At 47.2% G+C, this 13,513-nt stretch overlaps 1 protein-coding gene across 4 annotated transcripts in view; it reads left to right on the top strand.

Moving 5' to 3' along the window:
• CACNA1F (calcium voltage-gated channel subunit alpha1 F) overlaps window positions 1–13,513 on the top strand; it is a 1,137,291-nt gene that overhangs the window by 623,129 nt on the left and 500,649 nt on the right. For all 4 annotated transcript variants that reach the window (XM_069645269.1, XM_069645268.1, XM_069645267.1 and 1 more), the window contains 2 exons: window positions 2,979–3,038; window positions 8,820–8,926. In XM_069645269.1, the coding sequence (XP_069501370.1) occupies window positions 2,979–3,038; window positions 8,820–8,926 (167 nt within the window). The remainder of the gene's footprint in view (window positions 1–2,978; window positions 3,039–8,819; window positions 8,927–13,513) is intronic.

Here is a 13,513-nt window from a genome sequence, read left to right on the forward strand (position 1 = left end):
CAATCAGTGATTCCTCTGGAGGGTCGATCAGTGGCTTGGAGGGTGTCTTGGCGAACATATTTAATGAGCTTTGCTTCTTGTTAGCCCCCGCTCCTTTGGTCATGGTGACAGGCCGCGTCCGGCGCCCAGGGCCCTATTAGGAGGCAGCGGTCAGGACTTCCAACTACCACCCCGCCGAGTGCCCCAGGGGGGGTCAAACAATGACAGCAGTTGGGGACGCTGGAGGCATTGTTAGAGAGGTTCCCCTAAGTCACGCAGGGTCAGAGGCGAGTCCACAGCAGCCGAAGGGGAGCCCAGATGTGAGGATGACAACAGGATCGCTGGTCCAGTGACGTAGTGCAGGGAGATGTAGCACGGATTGCTGGCAGCAGGGGGGTTCGTGGATCACTTCAGTGAAGCACAAGGTGAAGCGCCTCAGCCTCTGCAGGGGAGCTATGAGCAAGGCAATCCAGGCACCAAGACGAGCCCCCACCCCTAGGCCGTAGGGTGTGGGGCACATGGACAGCTGGCGCAGGCCCGGGGTAGCGAGTGGGACCACAGATTGTAGCTCAGTTCAGTGAGGGTGGCAGGAGTCCTACGGATCCATCCCTGCACATTATGATGAACATGTATTTAAGTCAATGAGGGCACACAGGACAGTCTCTTAATATAGTTGCACCAGTGTAGGGAGGCGGAGAGCCAACGTTCACGAGGCAGGGGGATAGAGGCGTTCAGCAGGGTATTCCTGGTGGGCTGCCAGTGCGGGCCTGAGTGCACTGGGATGCGTTCCTGGATTTTGATTAGCACAGTGGCTGGTGAGGCTCCCTAAATTAGCCCAGATGCGCATCTGCACAGCCGCAAGGGGAAGGAAAGCCAAATGTCCGTGGCACAGGAGTGGAGACGTAAACAGGGTGTTTTACAGTGGGTCGCTCAGCACAGGGTCAAGATCCACAGTTATTATAGTTGGGGTCCCACAGTCAGTGTACAGGGGGGGAGCGGGGTGCCAGCATGAGAGAACAATGGTGCTGTGTGGGTTAGACACAATCCCGTTAGGTGCACCCAAGGGCCACGGGCGGGGGAGCAGCCCCAGTGTAGATCCCCGCCACAGTGCCAGCCCGCACACCGCCGAGCAGCCGAGGCACCGCAGCAGCAGTGGGAGTGGAGGATGGTGGGCTGCAAGGCCCACGGGCGGCAGAAGGGGGCGGCCGCAGGGACCACCAGAGCCGGGCACACTCGCCACACAGGCCTCCTACCTTGCCATGGTCTGGTTCTGCGTTCATGAGGAGGGGCGGTAGGAGGGAAGGGCAGGCGAAGCGGAGGCCGGGGAGACAGTTGCGGTCCAAAGATAAGCGGTGCTGGGATTCCCAAGCTTCCAGATGTCGCCGATGCAGGGGGCCGCGGGTCCGCGCGGAAGGGTCGGGAGCCCAGGCAGTCTTCAGTGGGGTGGCGAGATGTGCAGGGGGGCAACACCGTCGGCCAAAGCGGCCCGGCGCGCCTCGTGGGCTCGGCGCCCCTCCCCCACAGCGGCCCGCAGCACCGCGCTCTCAGGTGGTTGAGCGAGCCGCGGTCCCAGGAGCTGCGGGGCGGGGAGAGCGGCCAGCAGCAGCCCCAGTTCAATCGGGAGGTGCAGTCAGGCGCCCAGGGCGCGTTTAGCTTCCAAACTCGGCAGGGATATGGCAGAGAGGTTCATGGAGAGTCGCCAGCAATGCTATAGGGTTTAGGCAGAGTTGTAGAGGTAAAAACGAGGATTAAGGATTATTCGCTCTCCCAGTCCAGAGCGTTACGCTTAGGCGGCCATCTTGCTTCGGCGCAACAGCGGAACCCCCCCCCCCATTGCTTGGATTTCATGAAGAGTATTTTGCTGTTGTTGGTGCTTTCTTTGAACAGATGATGGGGACCCTTGACATAATTGTGCATCATCTCACCTTTTTCTTGACCGCATAGTAGTAGTCCACATTCTTATTTGATGCAAAATATTCTTTGAGACTCACTTTTAGACCAACAAAAGTGTCAGTCTTGTCCTGACTTTCTGAACCAGCACTGTGCTTAATGAGACCACTCATGAGCGAGTCATCCTTAATTCCCATGGCAACTATCAATACATATATGTGACATCCACCTTAGTGATCAGGGGCTGGAGATTTCAAAATGAAGGGGCAGTTGGAGAGAAAGAGAGCCAATGGCAGGGTGGTTTGTTGTATGAGAAGAATTGGTTGCTGCTGGTTGAGTTCAAAACGGGGCTGTCAAACCCAGGAAGCAAGTGCATCAGAAATCAATATGTCTGCCTGCAGGATCGGAAGGTTTGCTGTGGGGCTGAGAAAATGGGGCTGCCACCTCAGAAATTAATATGACGCATGGCCATTCAAGAACAGCAGTAGCTTCAGTGCGAATGAGGAAGCTTGTACCGCATCTTTGCCAATGTGGTCTCCTATTGAAATTATTGCAGAGATACTAGGCAATGGAAATATGCATCTGTATTCTTCTGCTTCTACATCCGTATGCATGTGTATTTTATTGCTTGATTGTGTGTCCTTTCTGGTCCTCCCCTGCTCCTGCCTGAGTCCCCTTTGTTCCCAAAACCTGATGTTGCCCACATAATGATGTGGCTTGGAAGTGACATATGATTTGTGTAACATTGCTGGCCTTCCACCTCTCTCTGGTTAATGTGTCCTGGTTGCTTGTTTTTGTTCATGCATGATTTGTGCAGAATTGCTAGGTTTAGAACCATCCTCCTCTCTGGGGATTCTCTTTCCTAGTGGGTTCTGTGTGTACATTCTTGCTCTGTGTAACATTAATGATGATAGAGCAGGTCCCCTATCTGGTGAACATTTCCTTGTCCCATGCTCTGCATAGCATTGTTGGTGTCGCCCCCCTCATCTCTCTATCTTTCTATTTCTCTCTCTCTCCCTCCCTCTCTCACTCTCTATTTCTCTCTGTTGCCCTGACATATGGCAGATGCAATGTGCTTGGATTCATTAATGGGGTGTCTCTCTTTTCAGATCCTCGGGTACTTTGACTATGCCTTCACATCTATCTTCACTGTGGAAATCCTACTGAAGGTACCTGTAGCTTCTTCCCCATAACTGCATGTCCCTCCCTTCCCGCTCCATATGTGTGCCTCAATGATACTTCCTGTGGCACAGCCGAACATCACTGCACATGTGCAGTAGTGAAGGTGTGTGATCGACTGTGAGACTAGCAGCAACTGCAGCGACTCCAGTGGCCGCTGTTTAATAATAAGCAGAAGGAAATTCATGAGCAACTTGCCAAATGTACCAAATACATGCTCTTTCACCTGAACCTCCTTATTAAATACAATATTGTAGACGAGTTCAATAAGATCCCTGTGTGTCCTCAATGCAACACCTGTTCTGCACCAGCTACCTTACTGATTGAGACATTGGGCCTCATTATAAGTATGGCAGTCTGGGAACTACGGTACCGGTAAGCATGCCGGTACCGTAGTTCCCGGACCGCCATAATGCGAGCTGTGCTCGCGGGCGCCTGTCAGCCCGCCATGTCTGACATGACGGGCAGAGCGGCACCCGGGAGCACAACATGTCGGATGCACAGGCACCGTTATAAACAGTGCCTGTGCATCTGACGTCCCCATTCCCATTGAATGGGGCCTGACAGGCACCGGCACCCGGCAATGCAGGAATTAGCAGGTCCAGCAATGTCGGAATTACATGATAATTCCTCATTGCTGGGTGCCTGAACTTTTCAGAAGTTTGGCGGCAGCCTGCCGGTTTTACCGGCAAGGCTACCGCCAAACTCATTACCAATCTGGCGTTCCGGAAAGTCAGGCACCAGTAAATTGTAATTCCCCATTCCCATTGACACAATGGGAATGGGGAACATGTAAGCACCGGCACCGTTAATAACAGTGCCGGTGTTTCCGTTACGGCTTGCTTACCGTGGCTGCTGTGTCCGGCAGGGTCTGCCCTGTCGGGCACAGCGGCTCTGGCAGGCAAACCCGTACTGTGCCGGTCTGGTAACAACAGTGCTGGTAAGCCTACCGGCACCGTTTGTTACCGAACCGGCACAGTTAGAATGAGGCTCATTGTCCTCTTCCCGCTAAACACAGTGAAGCCCCAAAAGATCTGCGTGCAGGGCATTAATCCTCTGATGTGTTTCTGCAATGTCTGGGAGCACCACAGTGTCCACGAAGCAGTGGGAATCATCCTTCTCCACATGCTTGGAGGCTGTGGATGGTCTAGAATCCTTGGCAAGCAGATGTCACACCACTTTTTAAATCACTGTTTACTGAGGGCATTGACACCCCATGCCAAAGGAGCCCATGGTTCACATTTTGACAACGAGTGAAAAGAATCCACAGCCCGCATAGAGTAGCGATTTGGCAAGTAGATGAATAATGTATTACAATGTTGTAAGTTCTAAATCACACTCCTGTCTTCTTAGGAGTCCATTGAAGACTTGGTCACATTGAACACTGAACTATCTAGCATGTGTGCATTTGGTGCAATGGTAGACCAAATAATGTGGATCAACTATTACAGCGCTGTCACAATTCGAAAGTGCAAGAGGCGCTCTACATGCATAAAGACTGTGTAATGGAAGAAGCCATCATGTAGCCATTACGATTGAATCCTCATTCCGTGGCAGGAAAGACAGAGTCACTCGTACACTAAAGATGATGCACCCGCCATAAAAGAACTTACACATAAAAATTGTGTTGTAGGGATGACATGACCCCCCTGCTCGTTATCATTGATACAGTTAAAAGGAACCAATCAGGCAAACACATATATGTTACAGTAGTCGCAGTGTAACACACATTGCTAACCACCACGTGTGCCTGTTGCGCAGTACTGAGTACATACATTGGGCCTCATCACGAGTTGGGCGAGCGGTAAAATGAAACGCGGCGGTAACCTTACCGCTCCACTGAATTCCGTGTTCCGGAGCTGGAGGTGAATGCGCCGGCTTGAGGCCATTTCCCTGTTATTACTGCTGGCGCTAATAGCACTCCCAACCCCATTTGGTCCAATGTACCCAATGGAAATGGGGACTTACCTCCCCCCCACCACCTGCAACTAGGGATCCAGCGCAAATTGTGCTGGATCGAGTTGCGGTAACTATAAATGCTTTGGGCGGTATCCCGGCGCAATTAGAATGCCATGGACCAGATGTTTCTCAATGTCACCAACACATCTAGACTTACCAAATGGCAGAACGCATACTGTCTGGCCCTAAATCGAAGGTAAACATGTGGCCACTGGTCCAGACTGCACAATCATACAGGAACAGACATTTCCAGACATGTTCTCTGATGATCATGCAGTGCTGCTGCCTCCATATGTCTCACTAGGTGCCTATGAAGGACACAAGATTCACTTGCTAGGTTTCAGAGTATGCATGGTTTTTCAAAGGAAGGTCAGGCAGATGCAAAGTTCACATATCGAGCAAAGAACGTTCAATTCTCAACTGCGAAGACCAACGTTTGCTGAAAATCAAGTTGTTCCCCATTGCATCCATTGGGCAGCAGCATTTTCATAGAAAGAACTTCTATAGGCATATGCCTCACTTTCTTGTGATCAACTAGGCACCTTAAAGCACATTGTCCCTAAGATTGCTCTTGACTGCCCCTAAAGACCTTACAGATATTTGGCATTTGTTGGTACATGACCGCCTTATTAAACCAGTAGAGAATAAGTCAGTCCTCTAGTCCTCAATCACACATGTGATGGAAAAACTATTGTCTCTGCCTGGACCTCAGCTCTAACAACAACATCAAAGCCAACAGTTTTCCGCTACCCAATGCCACTGAGCTGGTCCTATTGCTCATGAATGTGAAGTGTTTCCCCATATTGGGTCCTCAAATGTGTACAATTAGATACGTCACTATTAGGGCTCCCTGGCAGCCTTTTTCACCTCTGATGGTGTACTTCAGTACACATGGATGCCATTGGGACATTCATTTGTTGCTTCAGTATTTCAAAGGCTCATCGGGCACCAGCTGGCAGGTATTCCAATTGTCATCCACCAGGACGATATATGTTGTATCATGGTGAATCTCAGGAAGTGCCTAATGCGCGTGTTGGAGCTGTACTTCTGGCAATTCATTACAACGGTTTGGTCTGCTGAGCCAAAAAGTGCAATCCTCAAAAGGTAAGTTGAATTTAATTCTCACAAGCTGTGTTCAGAAGTGGTCCTGCCCAAAATGTGTCTTGTGGATGCGATTTGAAGCACACATGTTCCAAGAAATAAAAATCTATTTTGCTTCCTACTGGGATTAACTTATTATTATGCAAATTTTGTTTAATGTTATAGAACTTCATGAAAAAAGATTCCACGTTTCAAAGTTTGAGGACGCCCAGTGGGTTTACGAGGGCATAAAACCAACATTCACAATGCGCCATGCCTCGGCCCATTCGAGCCAGATGTTCTCACCACTACAGCTGTGGATGCCAGTGCTTTGATGCAAAGAGATGCAGCTGAAGAACTCGTTGTATTTGCCTCATGCTCGCTTACACCGCCAATAAAGAATGACTCTACAATTTACATATGGGTCATGATCATAAAACAAAAGCTTCGTCAAGGCTGGCAAGGCTAGCTGAAAAGCTGCAGGATTTTATGTTTGACATTGAATACTACTCCCCGGGATGGTGAAGCAAGCAAGCAGGGTTCCTCTCCGACAGGGCAATTCCTGACAGTGACAGCATACACTGGGACAAGCAGGATTGTATTGTAGCCTCCATATAAGATTTCTTCCTCGAGGGGAACATCTATGTCAATGGGACACTCTGACTAGAACAAGCATAAATAGACCCCATATTGAAGGAAATACAACTTTACACACCACAAGAGGGACCCTATGAAAAATTGTTGGATCCAGACCTACAGCCATACTGGAGATTATTCATATTGCAGGGTAGAAAATGAGTGTCCTCTGTATCATTGTGTTCCTAATTTACCTCCATGGTGCATGTTGCATGAATACCTTACATGGCAAGAGAGCATTGGAGTGTCACAATATGGGGGAAGGTAGGCCTTTATTTCATTGCCTCCTTAGCCTATATGCCCCCTGGTTTCTGAGAAAAGGGTCCAATTCACCTCCTGCATGATGACCAATGCTGTGTCGTACCAGCCGAGTTGCAACAGCCAAGTCGATTGAGTTACCAGGTTCATAAAAAAGACAGTTCCACTGATATGACAAACAAGGAGCCACTGCCACACAGCAATGTTATGAGCAATTGCAGCACACAGAGTTGCCATTAACACCAGTACAAGTGTTCTACCCTTTGCCTTTATTAGAGGCAGACCTGCAAGCGTCAAACCTATTCCTGCAAGGGCTCACTGCAGAAGCCACGTACCTGCCCTGGAATCTAATCTCATCTCATCTCAATCTCATAAAGGACAGAGTTATTCCAGGAGCAGATATTATCCGCACCATACTTTATGCCAACACTCTCTTCGCGTTTCCGACCTTGCTAAAATCAAACTCAAACATAAGTCAATCAAGTCCAGTTCCACATTCAGCAAACAAAAGCATGTTAAGAAGCTACTATCTGTGGTTGCTAGAAGGAGGAGGAAAGGCGTGGTTTCTATCCAGGGGCACACTGAGCCAATCTGCACCCAGCAGTCACCCATAAAAGAAAACTATGAACTATCACAGGCAATCATAATAAATAGATCCAGGCCCAAAGCAACAATGGTCTCCAGAAGCCAAAGCTGAATAAATAGCCAAGAAAGAAATAAACATAATTAATATATGAAATGATGAAGAGATTGACAGAGAGAGCAATACATAGCCAAGTGACACAGAAGGCATAAGTGCATAACAGAAGAATAAACCCAGAGAAGCAAAAACAAAGAGAACACCAAGAACAAATGAAAACTTCAAATTCTTTTAATGCCCCATGTCCAAGGATAGCAGATGAGGTTGCCTTTCTCTTCCATGGCTCAAGGTCGCTCACTGCAGTGTGGCCCTACTTCATTGCACATTCACAGCAGTGAAGATGTGCAAAGGACAGTGAGACTAGCAGTGACTACACCATCGCTGGTCGCTGCTGCTTAGGAATGAGGAAAGGTAAACACACAAGCAATATAACGAATGTAACACACACATGCACTTTCATCTGTACACCATGGTGAGTGAGCCTCATCGTTAAATACCAAAGTACTGCAGTGGTAGATAGTGTGGCAGTGTGGGTGGGTGCTGGCAGTGACATTAAGTGGATTGTTGTTCCAAGCCTCCTGTATTGGAAGAAGTCTTTCACTCTGTGTTGTGGTTGTGGAAGTGGAAGGCTGTGCCTCTTTACCTGTACTTATTTGTTTTACTCTTCCCACTGCCTACTTTTCCTTAACCTTTTCATCACCTTTACCTTCTTACTCATGCCATTCCTTATCTTCTCCTATCCATCCTTCAGGCTTTCTTCCTCTCATCTCACTCCCTCTGTACGTCTTCCTCGTTCTCTCGCTCTCTCTTTCTCTCACTCACACCCCATTTCCCTCTTTGCCCTTTTCTCACTGCTCTGCCTTCTCTTTCCCCTAAATATATGTATTTCTCTCCCCTGCCTCCATTCTCCCTTTTTCATTCTCTTCTTATCCTCAACATCTCTTTGATGTCCTTCCAGTCCCTTTGGATTATCTTTTTGTTCCCTGCTGTCTTCCCTCTGGTCTTTCTCTCTTGACATCCCCCTTTCTCTCTACTTTTCTCATACTTATCTCTTAATCTCCATTGTCCTACATCTCCCCCTTGCCCTTCTTTCCACTGTGTTCCCTCTGTCCAACTCTTATCCCCTTCTCTCCTTCCCTCTTCTCTTCCCTCAACTCCTTCACTCTTTATAATTTTTTGTCTCTGCTTCTTTCCTCAGATGACAACATATGGCGCCTTTCTCCATAAGGGCTCTTTTTGCAGGAACTGGTTCAATTTGCTGGATCTGCTGGTGGTCAGTGTGTCCCTAATCTCCTTCGGAATCCAGTAAGTGACCGTGTGCTGATGCCACTCTTTGATACAGCCCCTTCTCTTTTCACTACTGCCCTCTGATGTATCTACCATGGGGGGCGGTTGTTAGTAGGCACCTATGGAGCCTCCACAAACATCACTGCTGCATTTCTGATGTGCAGACCCGGGCCCAGGCAGGTCACTTTGAACTGGAGTGCAAATAACTATTTCCAGGAAAAGAAGTGTGCCACTGCTGTATGCTGGAAATGTGTTCTCATGTGAATGCGTTCCAACAATCAAACTTTAACAATTTAAATTGTAGCCCTCTCATCTGGCCCAGTGGCATCTGTCTCCACTGGTAGGCCTTGGTGAGAGGACTAGGCACAGCCAAACTCAAGGACGCATACGAGGGATGGATTGGAATATGCATTCTGGTTCATATCCCCTCCTTCATTTATTATCTTTTTATTTTTTCAAACAAAGTACAACATTCTTCATATACACTATGCAGCCAAGTAATTGCACAATTATAAACCCACCATCATATACACCCTCTATTCCAGGCTCTGAAAGCAGCCTCATTCTTCTACCCTCCCACCCCAGGACACCCATCTCATGCTCTCACATTGCTTTCCTTCGCCAAGAGATGTTTCAGAGTAATCAAAAGCAGTTTCCTTTATGTTGCAAGATGTAACGCCTCTAAATCAATTAACATTGACCAGTCTCAAAGGGCTGTGTCTTGCGGGAGTCCAGCACTCTGCCTTCCCAAGCCCCTGGTTCACTTATTCTATACCCTCTCTGACTTTACCACACGCATCCATTCCTCATCTTCCGTCCACAGAGTTCTGTAATGAACTTATGGTGGCAACAGTAAGGACAGACACAAGTGATCACAGTTCAAGGGTGTTTATTAACGGTATGGGTAGGTTGGAAAAACGCCTAATCTAAACCTAAGTCTAAGATGGGAGCAAGCTTCGATCGCCAAACAATAATAAGGCAGTCCTAGTGAATGGGATAATGTTCATAAGAAAGAAGGAAGTGTTCACAAATAATAAGTCCGGATGCGGAAGTCGGGGTCTCCCCCCCACATTTTCAGCACGGGACAAGGTAGGATTCTGGAGCACAGAACATGCTCAAGCGTTCCCAGCACAAGCCAACAGTTCTGTTCTCAGCAAGCAGGGCCTTCAGTGGTTAAGTCTCTTTTCTACAAATAGTTTCTTGCCTCCGAGGACCTGACGTGTTTCCAAAATAATAAACTAAAGTTCCTTTCTGCCTGTACAATGGGTGATGCCTTGTCACACCTTGGGTCCCCCTCTTCCAGGCTCGGATTCACCAAAAAGTTATTTGCAATATCAGGACCTTCGGGATTAGGTTTCTTGCTTCCGAGGGTCTGATAGGTTAAAAAATAATAAACAAAAGTTATTCCCTGATTGTCCTGGGTGTGATATCTCTTCACCCTAATCTAAGGCCATCCAAGGCCTTGTTTGCCCCTGTTCGCTCATGTGAGCATATAACGACCCCACCGTGGACTTATGCCTACGTTGAACCCAGACCTTTCTGCATCGTCGGAGCAAAGACGAATACTAACATGCGTGAGTAATTTCAACCATGTCACTTTGCACACTTTGACCTGACATGATTGCTTCACACAAATGTTCTTACGCAGCTTGTATTCTCTACCCTGTCTCACGGCTCCTGAGCTTGCTAGTTCTGTAGTCAAATACAAACGGCAAATAACAAATGCCTTATTCTGACCTGACCTTTAAATGTGATTGCACAATTAACCCATTACATGTCTGTCATGATTGAATCAGCCTAGTTAGCCTTGCCACCTCCACTGCTATTCTCAAAATTGTATTGCTCATTGAAACTGCCCTCCTAGCGCTGCTATATATTGTGATACTTAAAGCTGCATTGTCCATTGAAAGTGCCTATCCTAGTGCGGCCACCTATTGTGATTCTTAAAGCTGCATTGCCCATTGAAAGTGCGTATCCTAGTGCTGCCACCTATTGTGATTCTTAAAGCTGCATTGCCCAGTGAAAGTGCCTATCCTAGTGCTGCCATCCATTGTGATTCTCAAAGCTGTGTTGCTCATTGAACCTGCTTATCCTAGTGCTGCCCATTGAAAAGTATTGTCCATTGAAATATTCTATTTAGCCTTTGCCCCCACTACTGTGACATTAACTTAACAATTCACTTAGTTCTGACCAAGGCAACCTTGACATTTCCACTGCCTATCGATTTAACCAACTTACCCTTGCCGCATCCACTGCGATATCACTCGAGACATCTGACTTGTTTATACTGCTCTTCTGCCACTTTCTCTGATTTTGATAAGTATTTGCAGTTGCCATATACTATTGTTTGCTAAACATGTTATACCAACATACTATCTACATTGTAACGATTGCCACTATACTCCTCTTAACTAGTATTTTAGAATACTGTGATTGGTGGCTCCCTCCTCTTGAGGCTGAACAAGTCTCACCTAGCCTGCCGAAAATGGCAGCTAATAACCCTAGCACTGTCCACTCTAATGACCTTTGCGCCATAGGTCCAGGAGGCTATGCAATGCACCCATGCACCACCAATGATATGAACCGCTTATGAGATCCTTACCCTCGATAAATATGACAAAACAAATTCCCCCATTGGTGTGAAGTTCAATAACTCTAACCATCCCACTTCCTTGTCTGCATTTTCGCGGCAACGCCATTCAGTATAAGACTCAGAAACCTAAGTTAACTGACCTGAACTCACCTACTCCCATCCAGGTCATAGCTAAAACAGAGGCACACTCCCTTAAAGGAGCACTCTTAAATGTGAGATCTCTCGTTGCCCATGCTACGGACAACTTGAATTAATATTGGAAGGTAATCTAGACTTCCTAGCCATAACGGAATCCTGGTTACACAATGCCGCAGGACCCTCACTTATGCTCGCCATCCCAGATGGCTACACGATTTCCAGGCAAGATAGAGATGGAACCCGATGTGGAGGCATAGCCATCATATCTAGAGCGAGCCTCTCACTAAGACTAGCCCCACCACAAACTTTGCAATCATGTGAAATCCTCACTGCTAAGCTTCCTCTGACTAACTCCCAGTCTCTTACTATCCATCTAATTTACAGACCACCTGGTCCTCTTGGGACATTTGAGGAGGATATGCACAGCATACTAGCCAACAACCTCAAAACAACTACCCAACTACCATTACTAGGCGATTTCAATCTAGGCTTCAACGATCCAGCGGACAAGTATGCCCTTGAAATAGCCAACATCCTTACTGCATTAGGACTGTCACAAAAAATCAACAAACCCACCCATATTAAAGGGAGGACATTACCGATTATAATTGCACGGCTACCATCACCTCCATCACGCTGCAACTGTGGACAGACCATTCCCTTGCGTCTTTCACATTATCAACTACCAGACCTCTTCCTATTGCTCCTCAAATGGCCCCACCCTGCCCAACTAGAAATAAAAGAATATCACAGTGGACAAAGTGATCCCCTCCATTCTCCCTACGTTAAACTTATTATTTGATAACCTAGACCCTGGTACACTGGTTCATGAGTACAACAAAATTATGCTCACCACACTGCACAAGATTGCACCACTCAAACTTAGACCAAGCGAACCGAAAGCCCACCTAAACAAGTGGTTCACTCCACAATTAAAGGACCTACGTCTTCAAAAATGGAAATGTGAAACTACCTGGAGATTATGCCCTTCCAATGAGAAGAAAGCTAGGCTAACTACAATTTCCATGCAATACAAAAACGAAATTTGCCTGGCAAAACAGAACTCCTATAACGAACGCATTGCCAAATCCAATTCTAGTATGAAGGAATTATTCATCATACTAAAAGAACTAGAGTCCCTGATTCCCATACCGGACATTTGTATCAAAAACAAGTCATGGTGCTCAGATATTCAACATGCACTAGCTAATAAAATAAATACACTGCAAAATAAAATACACCTAAAAAAGACACCTTGAATCTACAGCACCCTTGTAACATTCCTCTGACTAGTGATATCCCCACTGCCCAGACCACTAGATTCCGCTTCACTAAAACCTCTATTTTAGAGGTAGAGAAAAGTCATCTTATCTCTCAAACCATCTGACTGCAAAGGTGACCTTTGCCTATCCCAGATTATAAAAGATGCTGCTAGAGACCTGTCACCATTCATATCCAAACTGATCAAGGCCTCCTTCTCCTCTGGCACCATTCCCTCCAACCTAAAACAATCGTGGGTACACCCACTCATAAAGAAACAAACCTTAGATCCAATTATCCCTACTAACTACCGACCTATCACGACGGTACCATTTTACTCAAAATACTTGACAAAGTCGCATATACCCAGATTAAAAAATATCTTGAACTGCATAAGCTCCTGGGAGCAAGACAATCTGGCTTACGCCCATTACATGGGACGGAAACTGCCCTTATCGACTTAAAAACACAGGTTGATGAGTTGAGAGATAAAGGTAAGACAGCCCTACTCCTACTACTAGATCTCTCAGCGGCATTCGACCTAGTGGATCATAAGGTCCCATGTAGGCACTTGGACTCAGCAGCTCATTTTTCTCCAGAGGCCATCAAATGGA

This window comes from Ambystoma mexicanum, chromosome 2p, assembly GCF_040938575.1.
Source record: "Ambystoma mexicanum isolate Mex_15411 chromosome 2p, UKY_AmexF1_1, whole genome shotgun sequence".
In the NCBI taxonomy this organism is placed as follows: Eukaryota; Metazoa; Chordata; class Amphibia; order Caudata; family Ambystomatidae; genus Ambystoma; species Ambystoma mexicanum.